This window comes from Anser brachyrhynchus (genome assembly GCF_964034855.1).
Source record: "Anser brachyrhynchus genome assembly, chromosome: 19".
NCBI lineage: Eukaryota > Metazoa > Chordata > Aves > Anseriformes > Anatidae > Anser > Anser brachyrhynchus.
In genome coordinates, this window is record NC_137712.1 from 347,687 (window position 1) to 369,521 (window position 21,835).

At 36.1% G+C, this 21,835-nt stretch overlaps 1 protein-coding gene across 4 annotated transcripts in view; it reads right to left on the reverse strand.

Annotated features, from left to right (window-relative positions):
• Positions 1-2,518: 2,518 nt before the first annotated feature.
• Positions 2,519-21,835, reverse strand: part of RALGPS1 (Ral GEF with PH domain and SH3 binding motif 1) — a 110,041-nt gene continuing 90,724 nt past the window's right edge. For all 4 annotated transcript variants that reach the window (XM_080561719.1, XM_080561720.1, XM_080561722.1 and 1 more), the window contains 9 exons: positions 14,955-15,081; positions 13,896-14,047; positions 12,582-12,633; positions 12,214-12,294; positions 9,739-9,844; positions 8,758-8,850; positions 8,478-8,583; positions 7,296-7,387; positions 2,519-6,481 (listed from right to left, as the gene is read on the reverse strand). In XM_080561719.1, the coding sequence (XP_080417845.1) occupies positions 6,452-6,481; positions 7,296-7,387; positions 8,478-8,583; positions 8,758-8,850; positions 9,739-9,844; positions 12,214-12,294; positions 12,582-12,633; positions 13,896-14,047; positions 14,955-15,081 (839 nt within the window). In that variant the 3' untranslated portion in view covers positions 2,519-6,451. The remainder of the gene's footprint in view (positions 6,482-7,295; positions 7,388-8,477; positions 8,584-8,757; positions 8,851-9,738; positions 9,845-12,213; positions 12,295-12,581; positions 12,634-13,895; positions 14,048-14,954; positions 15,082-21,835) is intronic.

A 21,835-nucleotide genomic window follows, 5' to 3' on the forward strand; every position in this document is an offset into this window, starting at 1 on the left:
TAGGCAGCAAGACAAAAGGCAGCTTGAACTCTAAGATGTCTAACGAACTGCATAGCCACAGATGCTTCCCCTAACGGTAAATCAGCACATTCACTGCTCGGGAATTGCTAGGTCTTATCTTCACATGGTATATGAAATAAAACTGTATTCCCTGCCATTCTCCAAATGATACATATTTGTTGAAATAAAGTAATTGCACAATTGCACTACTAAACAATGCAGTCAGGAGTGGTTAGGCTTAAATTTATTGCAGTACTTGAAAGCAGCAAAGGACACTTTGATATCTAAAAGGAAGAAAAAAAATCTTTTTTAATCTTCAGCTATTCATGTCTATATAGCATGTTGCTCCTTCCCTTGCTTTCTACTTTCAGTCTTCTGTGCCCTGTGAAAGACTATGACACCACCCTCTAACAGGCAAGGCATACATTCATTCTATGCATTTATGTCAAACAAGTTCACATCAATACTTTGTATTACTTCGGGAAATGTTAACCATTTGGCTACAAATAATTGCCAGCGTTTCCAGAGGTCAAAGGTGTTCTCATATATTCAAAAATTATATTTACTTTATTAAGGTAGTGGTATCAATTAAAAAATCATGTAAAATCAATGATCTGTTTGTCTACTTTTTTATTCTGCAAAATTGCATAGACTTTTCTCTGTACAGATGCCAGAATGAATGCATTTGTTTTCTGATTTTCCAGCTACTGCACACTTTCAAATCCAAACCATGGATCACATAAACCAAATAATCACTTGGAATTAGACCTGCTCTTCCTTAAAGCTGAAAAGCTTATTTCTGGCAGTAAGAGCAAGTCTACAGAGTCCAGAAGTATAAAGGCTACTTCCTCCAATTCATTACTATCTGCACTTTCCTCATGAACAACTGTGCTGAGTTGACATAAAATGGGAGTTTTCATCCTTTCCAATATGCTTATCTGACTTGCTTTCACATCTGAGGTCTACAGAGACACACAAACTTCGACTTTCTTTTCTCTTTGCACCCCAAGGAAAGGTCTGGCATATTTTCAGGATGTGATAAATAAATGTTGCTATTAATAGATCACAACTATAGAAGTATCACAACAATCTTTACGAGTTCAGAAAAAAAATGAACATAATTTACCAGTGACCTCATTACCTCACTTACATACCACCCTTTGATGCCTGACATCTGAAGTAGGAACAAACTTCTTTTTTTTTTTTTCCTCTCAGACTACAAAACAAGAAGCTTGGACATAACAAACATTTAATGAGCTCTTCACTACTCATCCTTAGGTGTTCTATGACAGAAACGTTGCATTACAGTGAAATACTGCAATGCAGAAAGTAGTTCTCTCTCTCCATGAAATTTGCCTTTGTATAATACAATGACATTATGGAGTATAATGAATATAATTGCTCTTCCTTCCTAATGTGTTCTTTTAGTGTATTTTCTATCCTGTTCCCCACTGGGAGAAGAATTCCAATTTCCTTCTTTCATTTCTATTAATGCTATCAGTGAAATGAACCATTTGGTAGATTTAAGAGATTCACTGATGCTTAATTTATAAAATATTTATAATCAAACATTGGATATAGCCCTGGAGGAAAACTGTACAGATCCAAGTGATTTCCAAGACTACAAAGTACTAAAGTCTTGAACAAGTCTTCCTGTTTCTGGGGGAAAACAGGAAAATGAGTCAATGTCAGGAAAGGGATATGTGCTTTCATTTTCAACTCTGAAAGCAGCTTTTTTTTTTTTTTTGCTATCTTGTTTTGCTCTCACATTCACATTAGGTAATGTCTCATCTCTCAGGCAATTTCTTATAAAGTTACTATACTACAGCTAAAACACCCTACTTACCAGTCATAATATGGAGCCTGCTTCCCTCAAATGGGGAAAAAATGGTGCTTGTAACACGAGAAATTATCAAAAAAGGACAGACAATGGCCAACACTTCCATGTTGGTCTTCTCCAAGAGAATTTTCTACTGAATACTTGATTATTATGATTTCCCTATCAGTGCTCAGTGTTTCAAGGTTCTGAGTGAACCCTGATTTCATCACTGAAATAAGAAAGAATATTTCAGATCTCAAACCAGAAGGTATTATTACAGATGTCAAAACTGATATACGTATTGTGTAATGTAGGGCAGACAGCTTTATTAGTGGATGAAATATAACATCCTATTGATTTCAGCAGACAGGAAATGAGAACCCAGGTGTCTCAATAATGTTTAGTGATAAGTGCAAATAAATCTACTTTGCTGTCCAAGTCAATATGCATGTTTGGCTGTGATTAAATACTTTCATTTGGAAAACAGTAAGATAAATGTCTCTACTTTGGACTTTCCAAACCCAGAACTGAAAATCTGGAGGGATTTTCAATTTTCTGTTAGAAATTATGAATCTGTTGTATTTATGCTATCGAATGGCTGCACGGTATACACTATTAAATCTGCTTGATTGTATTACCATTCATTCACAAATAAAATGGCTGCCTTTGAGCTGAAAAATTCGTTCTGTACCTCTACTATTCCTTTTTAAAATATTTTATTGTTAACAGCATACATATTTCACACGTTTTTAAATCTACAACCAAATGTAATTGCTGTCAAAGTAAACAAACTTTTTTTTTTTACCTTAAAGTATTTAATTAGTGAAACAATCATTATCAATGTAACAAGCTGAAAAGTACAGCAAATTGATACAAGACTGAGGTAACAAAATACTTTGCCAAAAACCTAGATTCCAATGCTAGGGTTTAGTGGTTATTACAGGTGAAAACAGTTCACAAGAATTATAGAAAGAATCCTTACACAAATGGCATGCAGTGGACTGCTGAAAAATACGGCCAAAAATAGTGCAACAGTCTTCACACAAAACAAACCAAAGTGTTGAAATTGGTTTAGATTATAATGTGACAAGTAAATTGCAATTTGAAAAGGACTATCATTGCCTCATTGTACTGCTATTTGGAAAAACATGCATTTTGGCACCGAGTAACATTAAAATCGCAGATTAAGTAGTTAATATTGCCTGAATACATTGTATACCTTCACAATCCTGGAGTCATTCTGAGATAATGTTTGCTTCTACACAACTATTGCAGTTACTCTCTTTGATAGATGAAACTTGCATGGTTTGTGACATTTTTTTGTGAAAATGGTGTATTAACCAGTACCTATTTGCAATGTGTTGTATGTCAATAGCAGCTTTCAGTTCACATTAAAAGTACCTGATGACATCAAATGCTGTCAAATGACAGCAAAAAATCCCAAACCAGTAGCCACAAACTGTTTAATATTTATAAATTCATTTAAAATTGGATCAAGCTATTTTTAATAATATTCTTAAACCGTTCCATCATTCTGAATCTTTTTTTATATTGTACAGTAATTTCACAATTTTGCTATACTGAAAAGACTTTACCTGACTACTGTGTAAGTCTATTATCTACTACATTCATCTATCTTATATATATATAAACATTAAAATTATAATAATGTGAATGATTTCAAGTTCTTCTGACACATTCCCAAATTCCAAGGTTCTCAGTAGGATTATTTGAAAGGTTTTATTTCTCCTCAAATACACATCTCAGTGACAAATGACTAGATGTAAGAATCATTCATAAATGTTTTAATTCATTCATGCCACACTATTTTGGATCTTTTCTGGTAAAGATGTTTCCTTTTTAGTTGGAAATTTTTTTTAAAAGAAGTGAAAATGGACCCTTTTGTAACTACTCCAACAAGCTCTATGGCTCATAATTTCGTAATTTTGAGTAAAAGTATATCTTTGAAGAACAGAAAAATCTGCCTCTTGTAAATATAGTAACATACACACTTTAAAGACCCTTAAATTCTAAAAGCTATTAAGTTCTGAGTGTGTACAGGCACATCATTCTTCTTTCCAAGGGAAGCTTGTTAGACATAACTGAAATTTGTCATGACATCCATTAGTTTATCTCAATTACAATATGCTGGAAAATATGTCATTGGTGTTCTAATATATATGCACATTATGCCAATGAGCATTTTAAATTTAGCTTACATTTAAGACAGATCAGTTTATTCCCTTTTAAGGGGAAAGGGCTACTAATAAAGTAAAAAACAACAAAACAAAACAAAACAAAACCACACACACAGAAACAAAACCACCCACAACCATCCACCCCAAAATCACTTCTTTACATGCACAGTTGTTCTTTGGTTAGTGTGTCATCATTGATCACCATTCTTGATGCTGGCAGTTAAGATTTAATTCCTGTATATAACACCTTGTCTTCCTAGGTATTTATTTGTTGGCCCACCTAAAACGTAGCTACTCTATAACAGATAGTATTTTGACAATACATGTATCTGCACATAATATGTACTGAGAAATAAGACTCCATCTTTAGCTTTAAGGGTGTAAGTGTAATCTAAAATACTGAAGAAACTGGACATCATTCAAACCCTATGAATGCTAATAATACACGATACATGTGGCTATAGGTAGCATACTCATTAAGATGGCAGTCCACGTAACACCTGTATTTTCATGAATAATCTCACTGATAACTAATCACACAAGTCCACAGGTGCAGAATAATTCAGATGATACATCCTAACAGTCTGAATTAATTTACTGATGACAGGTTTTTAGCATTCAAAAGCTTTTACACTGTCTCTAATAGCACTGGATGCTCTGACTTCGCTTGTGTTTTTCTTGGTTCATTCTTGTCTTAATTTAACATACAAAGTGAAAAAAAGTATAAATATATTTTGCAATACTACTCTTTTCACACAACTCTTGATCTATTGAAGAGTCTCTGTCAACTTTACATAAATTTTCATGTCCCAGGACCTAAATGCAGGAGTTGTCAGGAAATGGTTTTCTTGAAAAGCTGGTATGAATTAGGCTTAATTCTCAGGACTGTAATATGGACGATTAAAATAACACAAAAATTACAGTCAACCTACCTTTAACAGTACAGATTGTTGTTGCTGCTGTTAGAGAAGTTTCAAAATCAAAATTCAGAAAATCATGCAAGGCCACAGGAATAAATACCACTAGTTCCAGGGAGCTTGTTCTAATATAGGCTCTGTTCATTTTAATTGTCTTTCATTTTTTCATGGTCTGCAAAGCTGGATGTATTGAAAATATCTCCTCCATGCAATCTTAGGAAATTCAAAAGAGATTTTCCTCTTTCTGTCATTAAGGAGGTATGAACAGTGATGCCGTATAGCAAGAGAGTTTCACATTGAAAAAGGACTGAACTTATCATGGGAATAAAATTCTAAAAACTCTGACCACAGGTGTGCTAGGGCACAGCAGGGATATAGCTATGGAAGTAGGAAGAGTCGGAAGAGTTCCTTTACAGGAAAAGACCAGTTAATAATAAGGCTCTCTGTATTTTTATTTATTTTTTTTATTTGTGTGGACACTGACATGGAGGTTTCTTTGTACCTGTTCCATTATCAGAAAGCGTTGCCTAGCTTTCATTGACGTCATGATTTAGCAGTACCATGACTATATGCCATTAAGGCGCATCATGTACTGGAATTGAATGGGGCTGGGTCATCAACAGAAAGACAGAACAGAAAATAATGACATGGAATCATTCTGAAGAGCCAGCGTCATATGAATCATAGGACCTGATCACCTCCTTCCATGTGTCAAGGAATTTATGATGAACAGCATCCAGATTCAAAAAAAAATAAAAATGTAAGCAGCTATACCACTAGTAAGAGAATGAAACACTACCTTTAACACAACATAAATTTAAAAACATACACCTTAAATACATTGTCATGGCATTTCTGAGTAACGTAACTGAATGAAAAGAAAATGCCCTGTGCCAAAATACATTTTTCCCAAATAGCTCAAATGTGAACAGCAGAATTGTCCAGAGATTTGATACAAAATCTGAGGCAGCCACATTGCCAAGCAACTCAGTGCACTTAGGTTATAAAAATGTTGTTCCACAATTTTCTATTCTAATTGACACTCTGCAGCAAGTTAACACTGTCAATCATTCTGTGCATTAGAAAGAATTGAAACCCAACATGGGCCAAATGTTCTTCAGTCACACAAAGCAGCTTAACAATAAAAATAACAGTTTAAAAAAGGATAGGCAGAAGATATGATGCTCAGTTTGTGGTCAAACATCAGTTCAGGAACAGTCTGTGACCACAAAAAGTTGAGTGCTCTAGAATCCTGCAGGAGTCAGGATTGATTTTCTGTCCATCTAACTTGTTTTCTTTCACTCAGTGCATGAGACTATGTCTGGTCCTAAGGACAACATTCATTTTCTGCTTTTAAAAGATGTTTCAGAATCACTTTCAAGTTACATAGGAAAGTGCTGAACCAGCTGTGGCTGGCTCACATCAGGAAAACCACTCTTTTCTCCTCTTCCTCCTTAGAGAACAATAACCTGTTTCTTCAGTTTGGCACTTGAAGTCACAGCAGGTAAGAGAGCAAATTATTCAAATGACATAAGATTAGCAGGTACCTGGAAGAAAACGTAAACTATTCAACAGTGTATTGCTCCTGAGCATATTACAGCATTGGGAAACTGCAAAATACAGTGTACTGATAATTTATTATCTAATGCAAAAGGCATCATCAGTCGTAAATGCCCCAAAGAGGGCTAACCCTGTAACTGGAAGATAAAGACTCAAATGATTTTTCTACTTGTGGACCAAATCCAGACAAAGTATCCTAAGAAGTCATTAGGGGAGAAAGTTGGGGGGCTGTGTGTGTAAAGAGGATTCTTAAGCTGCATCCTGTTATATATCCTATATGTGTGTACATATATATATATATATATATCCTATATGGATCATCATCCTATTAATATAACATTGGGAAATCCTTCTAAGAACGAATGTTTTTCCTGAAGAGAAGAATGATGCTGCTTTATAAAGGACAAACAACATTTTATAGGACACTCTCTCCAATAAGTAGTTATAAACCCAGCCATCAGTATAAATGCCAGTATGTTTGCTACTTTCTCTGTTCATGAGAAAGCCCCTTCTGAAGTAAAGATGGGGCTACCCTACTTGAAGCTGCAATTGTAGAGGTTGTATGCTGTTAGGGTCACCAAACCTATAGGTAGACCGTGACAAATCCTGATTTGGTGTGGGAATTCTATAGTTTAAAAAAAAAAATCATTCCTTCTATTGAAAATTTGGATCAATGTACAAAACAAGGATTTATGTCTGTCCCCACAGGACTGTGTGCACACATTTAAAAGAGGTATCTTTTCTAGTAAGGGTTTTCTGAAAAATAGGAAAAAGCGGGTAGAAAGAGTTTCACAGCCTTACCTGAGGCTTGTTGCTTTTGCATGCATCATCCAAATGCTTATGCCATAATATTGCATGAAACCTTGAACCAGTCTGGAATTTGTAAACATTGCCTATAAAAATAAGAGAATTGACGGCTCTAAACTTGCAGACATACTGCTTCAGTGAATTCTAAATCCTATGCAGAAGATGAAGTTGTTAAGTAAACTGTTAATGAGCATTTGAGGTACAAAATTAACACAGCATGGTGCTCATACAATAGAGCCCACGTGAGGCATGTTATCCAACAATCCTTGGGTGAAGGCAGCATGAGAACGTAAGTGCTCTGCGAAGCTAAGGAGAGTGTGTAGGGAGAGAGGCCAAATTACAGCTACAGAAAAGTCTGGATAGGACGGTGCGGTGATCTAATTTACTCCTGGCTTTCTTCTCACTAAGACTGTTGCAGTTACTGCCAAACTTATAAGAACGTTTCTGATATTTGGAAACTTAGTTTTCGTCAGTATCCTACTGCACATTTCCTCCATGATCAGTTTTTTGTAATTTTTATTTTTATTTTTTTTCGCTGTCAAACACATTATGCATTTTATTCAACAACCAAGAGATGCACTTATCACCAGAGATGTGAATCCATGTCCAGTACAGAAATTGACCACATGAGAAGTGAAGGAAGCCTCAGAAATCTTTATGCAACCACTCAAAGTACAAAATAATACCAGAGTCTTTCTGATCTTTCTTTAAAGTTGGATCAAAGTGGAAGAGTTACAGCCCTTCAAAATTAATTATTAAAAATTAATTAATTAAATTTTTTTTGGTAAATGGTTAGATGTTTGGAGAACTTTCATAATATTTTAGTTTTCCTTACTGTAAGTCAAGATTTGATATAGGTCAATTTAAAGAAAGCTATTCAGAACTCAGGGATTAGGGTATGCAGGTACATATACATGCAGAAATCTCACACTGGTCTGGCAATTTTTGCAAAACTTACAGTAACTGTCTATGCAGCAATACCTCTGTAGACACCACAGAAATACTACAGGGTATTATAGAAGTATGATCAACTTCATTTGTATCCTCCCCTGAAAATCTCTCTTCATTCTTTTAACTGAGTGTCACTGTAAGTATTGTCATCTACAAACTCAGCAATAGCTATTACTCCCCATCATAGAAATACAATGCAGAGAATGCCCACCCTGCAACATCTACCTTTATCAGGGTTATTTAGCTGGAAAATATCAGGATGTTCAGGGTCATCAGGCAGTGCCACCATCCAGCCCACAATGGAAACCTTTTTACCAGGTGTAGATTTATACTGGAAGAGACAGACAAGTAAGTCACAGCTGAGTCTGTACTAGGGATTAATTTCTCATTGCAAAAGTTGTGCAGACATATTGCTTACCCTAGAAAAGCAAATACTCTTCAAATACCCTCTCAGATCTGCTTATGAATATGCAATTTTTGCTTTTAGAACAAATTTAAAGCTTACATGTTTTCTTTCAGTGCCTCGTAAAGATTTTGCTCCAAAGTACAGAAGAGTTGATCCTGAAAGCATAACCCAGTATCTAGTCCACGAGGAGAGCTGAATCAGAAAGGAAAACAATAACAGAAACTTAGCATATCTCACACATTTAAAAAAATCTATTCAATAGCAAGTCCAAGTGCTACTGAAGGTAAGTTTAGAAGCCAGGAATGGAAAGTTAGATAAAGAGTGTCTTCTGGTGTAAATCAAACCAAATACCTAAATTTAGGTGTCTGGCTGTGAATGCAATCCATCTTCATAGAATCACAGAATGGTCTGGATTGGAAGGGACCTTAAAGATCATCTAATTCCAACCCCCCCCCTGCCTTATCTTACTTGGGTATCTCCTAAAAGTATCAGGACTGATTGCTTCACAGCAAAGTAGCATGCTGCCTTCTACTGGACAAAACTTAGACGTCTTCATTTGATCAGTAACATTTATTGAGATAACATTTCTGCAATTCTTCAAATCTTTCGGTATTGAACAGTAGGGTTCCACACAAAAACTTTCAATGAACTCTAAAGAAAACAAAAAATTATCAAGTGTGTAAGACCAGAACCATTGGAGACCTGTGAATTTAGGGTAAGTATGAATGACCATGACTTTGGTGCTAAGGGTAGATGCCCTGCAGCCTTCCCATTTCACCATGATACTAAATTTCTGCCCTCACAGAAATGCACACTGATTTAGAATGTTGTCTGGGACTTGCTTTGCTGCCACAAGAGACATTTTGTGCAAATGAAGGGAGAAGCAAAGCTGCTGTAAATCAAATGACACGCAAGAATTACAACCTCGTTATAACCTAGTTAAAACTTTCCACATGATTTTGCAGTTGGTAATAACAAGGAACATTATTTTGTGTACTATGTCTGCAAGTTGAATGTAATCCTGGAAATTAAAACAATCACTACTGAATAAGAATCAAAGGGAGAACGGGAATCACTTACAGTAGGTTTCTTGCCTTCTTTGAGCAGTGTTTTTCTCCTTAATGGCCCTTCCATGGAAATGACTCCTGTAGAACTACCTAACGTGTAGCTGCAGGCCCCTGTTGGGCTAGAGAGACATAACATTACCATACGTTTTGAGCTAAAGAAGGACAAGAAGTAAATAATATAATTCTAAATATTAACTCTAATACTTTTCCTGTATCGCCTTGAATATATTTTATCACTAGACATTTGACTCTATAAATATCTATTTTCCAGACCTAGACATCTAAAGGGAAGCAGAATCTTTAAAAAGAGCAGGTTAACAAAAGATTCTATTCTCAGGGCTTAGACATAAAAAATAAAACAAAAATAAAGCAAAATAAATACTAAGGCCTGAAGCCAAAGGGAAATAGAGCAAGTTTCAATTTTTATTCTGGTAAATTAAATAAATTATCTGGATTTCTGAAAATTAGTAGCTTAACATTTCAGCAATAAGAGCTCCCACAAATATAATTTTACCTTAAAAGAAGCTTTAGCTATCAAAAACAAATATATGAAGTTACCTTGGCTAATTGGAAAAAAAAGTTAACTAAATAACAGTAACAAATTGTTATTGTACAGTGATTAAAATATTGTTTTCATACCCAGTACAAATATAGAATCATGGAATGGTTTGGGTTGGAAGGAACCTTAAAGACCATCTAGTTCCAATCCCCCTGCCACAGGCAGGGACACCTACCACTATACTAGGTTGCTCAAAGCCCCATCCAACCTGGCCTTAAACACTTCCAAGGATGGGACATCCCTGAGTTTTCTAGGCAACCTGTTCCAGCGCCTCACCACCCTCATAGTAGAGAGTTTCTTCCTTATATCTAATCTAAATCCACCCTCTTTTAGTTTAAAGCTTGTCCTATCACTACACTCCCTAATAAAGAGTCAAATCCCTGGTAAAGAGTTCATACAGCCTTGACAGAGGCTTCCTGATAGAGTTTCCCACATACTACAGTAAAAAGTGCTGCAACTGAAAGAACCCAAGTACAGGCTAAGTTAGAAATATAAACAGTTACTAATAATATAACAACCAAAGATTGATTAGTGAGTGATGATCTGCTAGAATTATCTGCTGCTAACCTCTCTTCATTGTCATGTAATCCCAGTCCTGATATTTTGTAAATGTAAGGTCCAATGAAGTTTACCAGAGACAATTTAATCATGTCTGATAATGAATACAAGGAAAAGGACATGCACACAATCTCACAGTCAGTTGCAAAAGAAACATCATTCTGTATATGAACAAGCCAGATGGTATCATGAAAACACAGGCTAGTGAATGTGATATACACAGCAGCACCTACCTATACAAGACCTGCACTTCAAACTGGCAGGTGTGACTATTTTGATCAAATGAAACTGCCCTGTCTGTGCTAATGTGTATTCTTCCCAGTATTATTATATAGACGTGCACAAGGGAGTATTTTTCAGAAGCAGGTATAGCTGAAATATTGTTAAAATGTTACTCCTTTATTTATTTATAACATATATATTTACAATCCTATAGAACTTCTGACTTGCGCTGCTGTCAGATGTTACTAGCTCAGGTAAAATGGCTGCACTTACATTTATGCATTATATCAACATTTCTACAAAAGCCATAGTAAAGTAATTTAGACGAAATAAAAACTGACTCAATTTAAACTCAGACTAAATCTCAGTATTTGCAGAATACTGTATCTGGGCCTTATTTTCTTTACTACTTATATATACTTCTTCACTTCCAACTATCATAGAATTTATCAAGTTCCAACAGGTATGAATGCAACCAATTTTATTTTTTTAATTTATTTTATGACTAACTACACACAATTTTCCACATCACCTCTCTTTGGGCTGTAAATGGATTACCTGTTTCTGAAAAGTCCATGGTTTAATGACTAGTAGCATTGGGAGTACCTGCTACACACGCACTGCAGTTGTTCCCTCTCCTACTATGGGTCCAAGGTCACACCTCTATACTGTACAAAACCAACACATCCTACTAATGCTCTCTGACACAAATAGATGTTATGGGTAGCTGTCCTACAAATCAGGAAGGAAATTTTGAGAAAGGGTAGAGAAGGCATCCTTCTAACCTCATCATTCATCACAGATAATTTTATTAAAAACAAGTCAATCTAAATGCTAATGTAGCCTTCATGACAAACCTGCTTCTGTAATGTCATAAAACTCAAAAGTAAACAACAGCTTTCTGCAGTATGGAAGCCAGATGTAATTACCAGTTGAATCAGCACCTGAACTGAATTTCATCTGAACTGGCCCTGACACTGTTTTAGCATTAACAGGAATTTTTAGAAGTGGGACAGGAAGAGTCACATAAGCTGATATAGTCATACAAGAATACTTTAAGACACAAAACACCTTTTTGATCTAGGAAAGAGCAGAGGCCCAAATGAGAGTTTAGCACCATACACTGAGCAAAGTAGGCCTGAACTGTACCTGTAGACACAGCTTCGACTCCTGGGAGAATTCCGGATTGGTACCCTCCAGTTAGGCCCAAGTGTGGCATACAAACGACCCCTGTTTGTGAATGTAAATATCTGATAATTAAAGTCTAGTTTGAGACTTCAACAGTTAGGGTTTGGAAAACATAAAAGAGGTAGTTCCCATTTTTTTCAGGTCCGTTGGAAGAAAAACACAACAACTTGACAGTGCTTTACGTTAAAAATGTCTTCAATTTTTTAATAGCTGATCAATAATTTGATAAAAATAACTTGATTTATTGCTTATCTATGCTAGGGATCATTCAGGAATTTCTCAGCTAAATCTGTATAGTGCTCAGTGAGTGTAAACAAAAACTAACTCACCTTTCAAGCCCTGATGACAGCTCCTCACTAAATTCTGAGCTTTCACTGCTATCTAGAAAAAGAGGAGTACAGAGAAGGAGTAAGGAAACCACCCAGGGGAAAATAAAAAGCCATTGTATGTGGCTCACCAGAATAATTTTTATATACTATCATGGAAATTGCTCACTGAAACCATGTTTCCAAGTTGGTCTTTAGAGACCACAGTAACATCTAAAATTGGAAGGGGCTTACATCAGCCTATTTATAATTTCTCACTGACGAATGAAGTCATCATTGTTGCTGTGCTTAAATACCAGATATCTGCATGTTACTTTTCTTTTAATTATGTTGCCTTTCCTTTAAAAGCTGAATACTTCAGGAACACAAAATACAATCACTTTGTAAAGCAGTATTTCTACCTCAACATCTGTAATTCAGAATTATTAGACAAGATAGCATTATTTGTTTTCAACAAGCAAGCACACCTGTAACAGATGGTATGCCAGCTGCTGCTACGAGCCATAACAAATCAATGTGATGGAATTCACAATGATAATCCCTTTTTCTCTTTGAAGCCTATGACCAATTTGTCCCTCCTTCCCTTGCGTAGCTATTAACTCAGTTTTAATATGTCCAAGAGTGATGCTCTAATGCTCAGTATAACACTGAAGTGAACTGTGGCTGTATTTTCAGAAGTTCAAAGATCATCTTAGTGTCAAGCTCTCCTTGATTAAGTATTCTGCTAGCCTTTGCAGTCTATTTCCTATTCTAGAAATAACCTGAGTCACGTAAAAGGTTGCCTTCTCTTGCTTAGAATACAGATTCTTGATGTTTTCATTATTATAGTTAATTAATTATAATACCATAATGTTATTGTCATCAACATTTTTCACAAGTTTATTTTAAGCTTCTTTTATGTCTCAGCGAGCACAGCTAAATTATTCTCTCACCTTCTAAAATACATTGTTAAAACTAGTTTTCTTTGTGAAAGAAATATATTCTTTGTGAATATATACTGTCTTGGCAGTAGCACTTTTTTTTTTTTTTTTAACCTGTGAAGGCTAACAAACACTCCGTGTTATGTACAGAACATATAGGAAGAAAGTGCTCCTTCATGCCACTTTTACCAAAACCATCACTAGGTAATTCTGGAAAGTTGAGATAAAGTTGACTAAATATCTGAGCAGTAGCACTAATCTACTTTCTTCTATAAAAGGGATCAATTTTTGCCCAGGAGCTAATAACCTTCATAATTTCCTGCTTTTGGGGATCTCTCAGAGTTTCCAGAGAACCGGGACCGAAAAACAGGTATATCAATTCCCCCCCAGACCCTACCTATGGAAACGCCATTGGTGAAAATTGAGTTCAGTGCGTGGCTGCGGGCTGGGCTGTGCGACTCCAGGACACTGTCATCCAGAAGGTGGCGTGGCTTCTCCGTCGGGAAGGTGGCACTTTTGCTCTCCACTACACTGAACTGACACATCATGCTGGAAATATATAGAGAGGAAAATGCAAGAACCTTCTTAGGTCATCTGATAACACAAAAATGCAAGAACCTTTTTATGCCATCTGATAACAACCCTTTCTGTCTGATTTTTCTGCTTAGACCTTGCCTTATCATACAATGATCATAAATATCTACAGGTTATTAAGTAGCAAGCAGATAAATGGTACTGCTCATTTTCCCGCTGCTTGTATATATGCTCCTGGACTACCTAAACAAGTTTCAAATTTTAGCAGCCTTTTTAAGTAACAAGCATCACTTTTCTGCAAATGGGAAACTATGTAAGTTTTTTACTCCTCTCTGTCCAGTATGTGAACATCATGGGTAGATGCAAAGGTAGAAAAACAAGCAGGCTCCAGCTAAGGCACTTCTCAGCGATCCTGCACTAAGCTGAACTAACACATCAATTATGCGAACTACTTTTTTTTGTTAACCCATTAAATGTGAAATTTGGTATATGCTACCCTTAACTGGGGAGCAGGTGCTCTTGCTTAGCTGGTAAGTGGTACAGAGAAAAATGTTTCTAACCTGTAGAACAATCCAAAAGCTCACAACTTTCCTGAACGATAATGAGTGCCAAGAAGCTACCATGTTTCCTTAGATTTATTAGTCCAGATGTTAATTAAAAAAAAAAAAAAACACGTTCTGCACACCAGGCATCCACAGGCCAAAGTATCTACACAACTTTGGAGTACTGACAATTTCTGGCACTAGCAGAGAACAGTGTCAACAAAGTATAAAGAGAAAACCTACAGAATAGACATTAAAGCCTGAAACTCTCCTGCAATACAGGAAAGGGAAGAGGCAAATACCAAAGAGTGTTCTGCTTCCAGATTAAACCTTTGTGATGTGTGAAATTGCCTGATGGTGAGACAGCCTGGTGTACCCACTTGTTTCCCAGGCTGTGACTCTTCCTGTGCCTGGGTACAGGAGGTGTAGGTAGACTTGCTGCTACTGAGGCATCAGGACATGTTGGTCTCCTGCTGAATTTCATAATTGCTGACACTTCAGATGGACCTAAAAGACACACATAATTTAACATTGAACTGATGCAAAACCCAGAAATGTCATGGGCTTGTGTGCTTAGCTGCTGATTAAAATTAATACAGATATACTGAACACACCATTTCTGAGTAAGTATTTCTTCCACATCGGGGTTATAACATCCATTTCTACTATGAATTCATCTCTATATACTTGAACTGCCTGGAAGCAATTTTTAAAACAGCTTTGCACATACTTTCAACAATGAACTCCTACAAAAAATTCTTGGCACCCTTAAAAAAGCTGGATGTGCCAAAGTGTAACATGCAGAACCATACAGTCAGTTTGCACTTTGGGTGTGAGCAGGAGTGTCCACACACGTTTGTGTTTTACTCACAACTCCATGTTGTGAATACATGGTAAACGACCTGCTTATACTGACTCACTGTTTAAGCATGTAAGAGAAAGCAGGGGCTTTTCACGTATCTATGTCCAGACAGATGTATTACTTCTCACTCATCTATGAGCTTTAGCAATGTCTCACTGCAATTATTTTTCCTCTCATTTAACACATTTTATGAGGCCCCATGGAAAACGTGGACAAGATATTCTTGTTCCAGTTCCTTGATGCTGTTCGCAAAAGATCAGCAATGAACTTTGCAATACAGCAGTGAACAACAAAGCCTATCATCATACTCAGTGAACGCAAGGCTATTCTTGGCTTCACAATAAACAGTTAAGATTTCACTGATAAATATTTGGTTGTGATGTTGGTACTCATGACAGAAGTGGGAATGGTGGTCATGAAAGTGGCTGTCTGCCCCATACCTGCTTATTTCCAGACTTGGTACAGATTAAGTAGCAGCAAAACAGATCAAAAAAAAAAAAAAAAGGAGCCTCAAGACAAGAAGAAATAGGAAACTTTCTAACAGCTGAGAGAGAGGAAATCATTTAGTGGGAGGAGAAAAGAAGAAAAAGAGAAAACACACTGAATCCTGTTTTCTGCCTTCTTCCTGTACACCATCATATATAGGAGGGGATTTTTGCCTGCTTGGCTTTGCTACCATTTGTTTATCACAACTGAGAATTTGTGAAACATGACACTAGTAGCATGAGTCACTGGCATGTGGCTTCAGACAAGGTCTTATGTTTAAAGGTCACATGCAATTCTAAAAAAATGCACTTTTAATCATTTCTTGATCCAGACATTCAACCAGAACCATATGCCTGGGAGGTCAGAAGAAAAAGGCTGAGTACAATGTGCTGATACATTTTCAATTAAAATGTTGCATTTGTAAGAAAACGTTAGAAGCTTGTTCCCCAAGGTGAATAAGGTTCACTCTCCTCTTCTGCCATGGAGGCTGAGCACCAGTTAGAGCACAAAAGGAAAGTGTGATGCCCCTTAATGTGGCTATGGGATTGGTTCAGTTTTCTATGGCTACCCGTTGTGTTGTTCAGTTCTTTCTCTCTGGCGCTATTGCCAGTTCTAAATCATGATTTACATTAAATCCTTTTAAGTGGATGACAGTACAGTTCACTGAGAGCTACTGAAACAATGTTTAATAAATTGTTGAAACTACAGCCTGTTAAAGAATAGCAATCTCAAAGCACAGCCTTAAATGAGTACTAGTATATTGCAGTGCTTTTTCACACAGCCACTATGCCACAGAAAATTTAAGTTATTTATATGTAATACATAACAGTTTAAAGGATTAAGTTTCTCACCGTGGAAAGTCACTAAACTCAAAGCAATCAGACTGTTCAATTAGTTTGATTTTAAGACAATGTTCATTGACACAAAGCATGGAGACTACATCAAAACATCTATCTAGAGAAAAAACAGCAAAATAGCAAGCTTTATGCTGACACAATCAAGCCATAACATAATCGAAGTCAGTTGGCTTTATCTCCAGGTAGTTTACAGGTTCAAACATTATCCCTAACAAAAACCTGTAAATAAAAAATAGAGATGATGTCTATCAACAAAAATAGTTCTTTGAGAATCTACAGTTCACTTTAGTTTAGGAAATGAAATCCCCATTTAGCAAGCATGGGGTGAAATTTACACTATGAATATAACAGAAACAAAAATATTTGCAATCATTATAAATTAATTATAGCAAGAGCTTTTATTACCTGGACAGAGAGAAGAAAAGTTTGTTAAAAAAAAGTGAAACAAATTATGTAATATGACTAAGAGGACTGTGTATCTCAGACTGAAGACTGATATAAAACCTGTTGTATCAGACTTCAGTACAGGTTAAAATACTGCCCGAGTAAGGTGAGATGTCCCAGTGGTGACAGAATTTGTTGGAATAGGTGTAGGAGCCTTACAATTTAAGCCAACAGTTCCAGCCTGGCTTCCTTACCATTAGACATTACAATTGCTTTGATCAGTCCTGTGAAAGGAGATAATGGACTTATTTTAATTCCTAGTTAGGTGTCTTCAGGGAAGATCCCAATGAAAAAAGAATGCTTTGTGGGAGAAGGTGAAGACAAGTATCACCTATGCTGATGATGTTCTCTCTGGAGTGGCCATTTTCTACGTAGTTCCGTATCTTCCTCATCTCCAAGGCAATAGAAGGAAATATATACAGTTTGTCTCTGTTAACTCTGTGTTAAGACAAAAAGAATCTGAGCCTATAAACCTTTATAAAGTCTTTACATCTGCTCTGCTGTCAAATGTCTATGAAGAACTGAGAAGTTCAGAGCTCTCGTTAGACTGGAACTCTGCTGCAGGGTACCGTCAGTTCAGTAAGAAGACAGGGCGCAGAGAGTGTCAGCGTGACTTATGGGGCACAGGGGAGATGACCTCGTTTTTATAAAGGGGTAAAATACAAGAAAGCCTGTGCCAAGAAGTATGCCAAGGAGGGTAAGCGGTGAGATGCTGATGAAACCTGCACAGACCAAGGGATGTTTATGGACATACCAGACTGCTGAGCAATTAGCTGGGGGAACTATGCCTGAGACTGCTGATAACAAAATTCCAAAACTTAAATTCATTTGAGAATGAGTTATTTTGCGCCCCCCCCCCCCCCCCCTTTCTTCTTCTTTTTTTTTTTTTTCCCTCCAATAACTGAAGTCATCTGCTACTACTCTCTTCACTCTCCTGGCTCCACTCCTAGTGCATACTGTTACCATGATTGCTATTCTGTTTTTTTTTTTGCCTTTCATGGAGACAAAGCACTCTTAGTAGGATTTTCCAGTCAGCTGGCACGAACAAGGGTTGGTTTGGTTTTCATTATTTCTCAACATCATTTTCAAGTCTATGCTGACATGTACAAAAAATAACGTATAAAAATATTAAAACATTATTAAAAATTGTTTGCAGTAGGGAATGTAAGACAACTTCATCAGAATGAACTGAGTACTGTTTAGCGGTCTGTGGCAAGAACATTTGGAAAAGTTTACACATGTCCCAAAGGATCTCACTGTTTTTTTCCTTTGCATAATTTTTCCATGAATAATCCTTCGAATGTTATAAATGAATGTTACTTTTGCAATCCTTCAGTAGAACATGTGAACATTTACAGTCTCCAGAGCTTTTAAATAAAGCAACAGGGTGAAGAAGTAATGGTTCACAATTTTTATTTGCTAAAAGTCTATCAATAAACCAATACTAGGCATCCAAACAAAAAAATCTGCAAATGAGTTGCATATTATATGATGAAAAATTTGAGCGACAGGATTTTTTTGTAGAAGGTAAAAACAGCTTCAACTAGTTACTATTTTTTCATGAGTAGCTAAGAAGCAAAATTGATGTTTACCAGCTCTGTTTCTAAAACTAAATAAGGACATTCCAAGACACAGATTCTCTACTTAAATCTTTGCTGTGAATTTTTGCTTTTCTGTTGCCATTGTAACCAAAGTCAGTGGGTGACAATTAAAACTTTCAAACACAAAGACATACTTGCAAAACACACCATAAGGAAATGAAGAAGAACGTTGTGTATGCAATCAAGAAAGACATAAAAATTATTAAATCTAGATTGATGGCTGTTGTCAAAGCACAGATTTCATTTTCAAAGTATTGCAACTAGATCCTGTCAATGCATATGACATGCAATGTTGCACCAGCTTCTCAGACAAGAACATGGTAAGAACAGGACTCTGGCTGCACTTTTCTGCTTTCCCCCACAACAAGTCTCACTTGAAAACAAAAAAAATAACAAACAATTTCTAATACCATGCGCCCTGGGAATACAGGGAACATAAACATTTCTGCCACATGATCCCTGTTGCTGTAATTAGTGTTCTATTCTAAGGTAAATTTACAAAAAGTAGTTCGGCAACGTTACCCCGCAGTGCATTTTTTTTTTATCCTAAGGACAATAACTAGTATAGGATATTAGTCTGTCTACATTGGCAATCAAGATTTTCTAATTCTAGAAATTTCACACAAAGAAAAACTTTAATTCACTGTTTCATTACAGACTTTGTGTTTTTAAACATTCACATTTATTAAAAAGGACTATTTCCTTTTTTTCTCAAACTCAGTTGACTTGCTTTGGTCAACTAATGCCACCCCCCAAATTCGTAACAAACAAACAAAATGAGGTATTAAGAGAGAGGGACCTGTTGTTCTTTTGGTTCACTTCCCTTTGCTTCCAGGTTCTATTTTTTAGAACCTACTTTACGTTTACAGAGCTCCAGAATACATTTATTAGCCGATTTATTAGGTGTTTCTCCATAGCCCCCTCAAATCTGTAACAAAAATAGTTTGACCAATTTTTTAAAATTTTTATTTTTCCAAATGCTACCACCTACTGTTGCCAAGAATGCTTGGAATAAATATAGTGTGGCCCTCTTTTGATGTAGTCTTTGCTTTATTTTCAAATTTGCCTTTGAACACATCCACTAATTTAAAGGATAATTCCAAAAGCATTGCTTGCAACAAGTGAATAAACACCGACGGATGCATCAATCTTTTGTAATGTCTAAAAACAATTATAGAAAAATAGAACATACAATGAGCAAATTAAGCTATACTTTTCCTTCCCATAAATTTAAGCGTAACAGTGAATCATGCTGGACTGATATCTCAGGATAAAGATGTCCTTTAATGGCCACGTACAGTTTAAGCAGGCGTGGCTCCATTCACCTGTCTCCATTGGTATTGGGAAAAACCTGCGTGCATGTGTGATAGTTCAGTCTTCTTGGACTATTCAATTCTGGCCTATTTTCTTTACTACAAAAAAAGGAGACCAGCTGTTACAAATTAAGTGATGTGGACACTGAGGGGAGTTTGTTGATGCTAATATATGAAGTGTCAAATAAAATACAAAATGAACCGTAGAGGAGTCTGCCCAGTAATTCTCAATCCAGTGTCTCCAAGAGTAGGATCATGGAAATAGGTTAATAATGGTAAAAGATGAAGTTCAGTACAGGTAAGATCACTGTTCTAGTTTAATATAGTCAGCAAACTGGACAAGCCCATCAGAAACCTAGGATACTTTTGTCTGTGCCAGTCTATTAAGACCATGTACAACTAACCATATTTCTAATGCACTTCTGACTGCACTGTTAACACGCTTGAGTGTATTTCCTTCAGGTGCTCCCTGAATAGAGGTGACATTTTCAATTTCAGGTGTTACTTTTATAGATTCACTAATGTACAAAACCCTTACTTACACTTCAGTAAAAATGCTGAATTTCTTGCAGTTGGATCTGCAGAGTAATGTGTGAGTTTGGACAACATCTATACTGACAGTGAAGACATATCCACTATGAGAGCATAGCTGCAAGGAAACTGAAGTCTGAGCTCAAAAAGAACCACACAACATTAACCAACCCATCAACAAAATACTCCTTGCAAAAATAATTTCAGGTGGCTGTTCTGAAGAAATAGACAGAGTAGATAAAATCCCTTGTTTTCTGGCTGTTTTATGTGTTTTTAGCATTCCTAGGTAATAGCTTGGTAGTTAAAAGAACTATAAGTAAGTATAAGTATAACTAGGATAGTAAAGAGACTCGTTTGCTAAGGAAGTCATAGAAAGTACTAGAAAGTGATTTTAAAAAGTTAAAAACTCATCATGATCGTCTTCTCTGATGATTTTTACAGAATATTCTACAATTTTTAGGAAGCTTTGGTCTATTAAGAAAAATACCGAGCACACTAATTCAGGCTGGGTTTAGTGGTTGATAATAGCATGTGAATCCCACACATTTGTTTGGTATTAATTTCTTTTGAAAATACTCAAGTGAGTTTTAAAAATTTGTAGAGAAAGTATCACAAAGGAAGAGATTGGAAGTGAGCGTAAGTTTGAAACTAAAGAGCGATGTTTTCTGGATGGTCTGTAAACTTTTTGAAGAAAACAAAGTTCTGCCATTTCTAGTTTAAGTACAACATAAGAAAAGCAGACATTATGCACATGAAGCAATAATCAAGCACTTGCGAGAGGATTAGACAAATCACATTTCTGCAGAAAGACTGGCTGCTAAAGCACTTAACACAAACTATTTATTAGTTGCCAAAGCAACCAGTAAAACAAATGGCAAAATTAAATGTCAGACTTGGTGTTTACATGGAAATTTTTTTAAAAAATTCTAAAACTCAGAGTACTTTAGAGATGTCACTAGTGTAGTCTACCTACTTCCAGAAAGTTACAAAATGTGCTAACATTCCACTATCTCTTCCTTCTTCTTTGTACATTTTAAACTCCTGCATATCACATAGTTTACATCTGATGAATCTATCGCTTCTATTAATTAAAATACATATTAAAAGCTCTTCAGCAGCTCTCAAAGCTGAATGGATTCAACACGATGGGCTGAAATCCATCCCAGT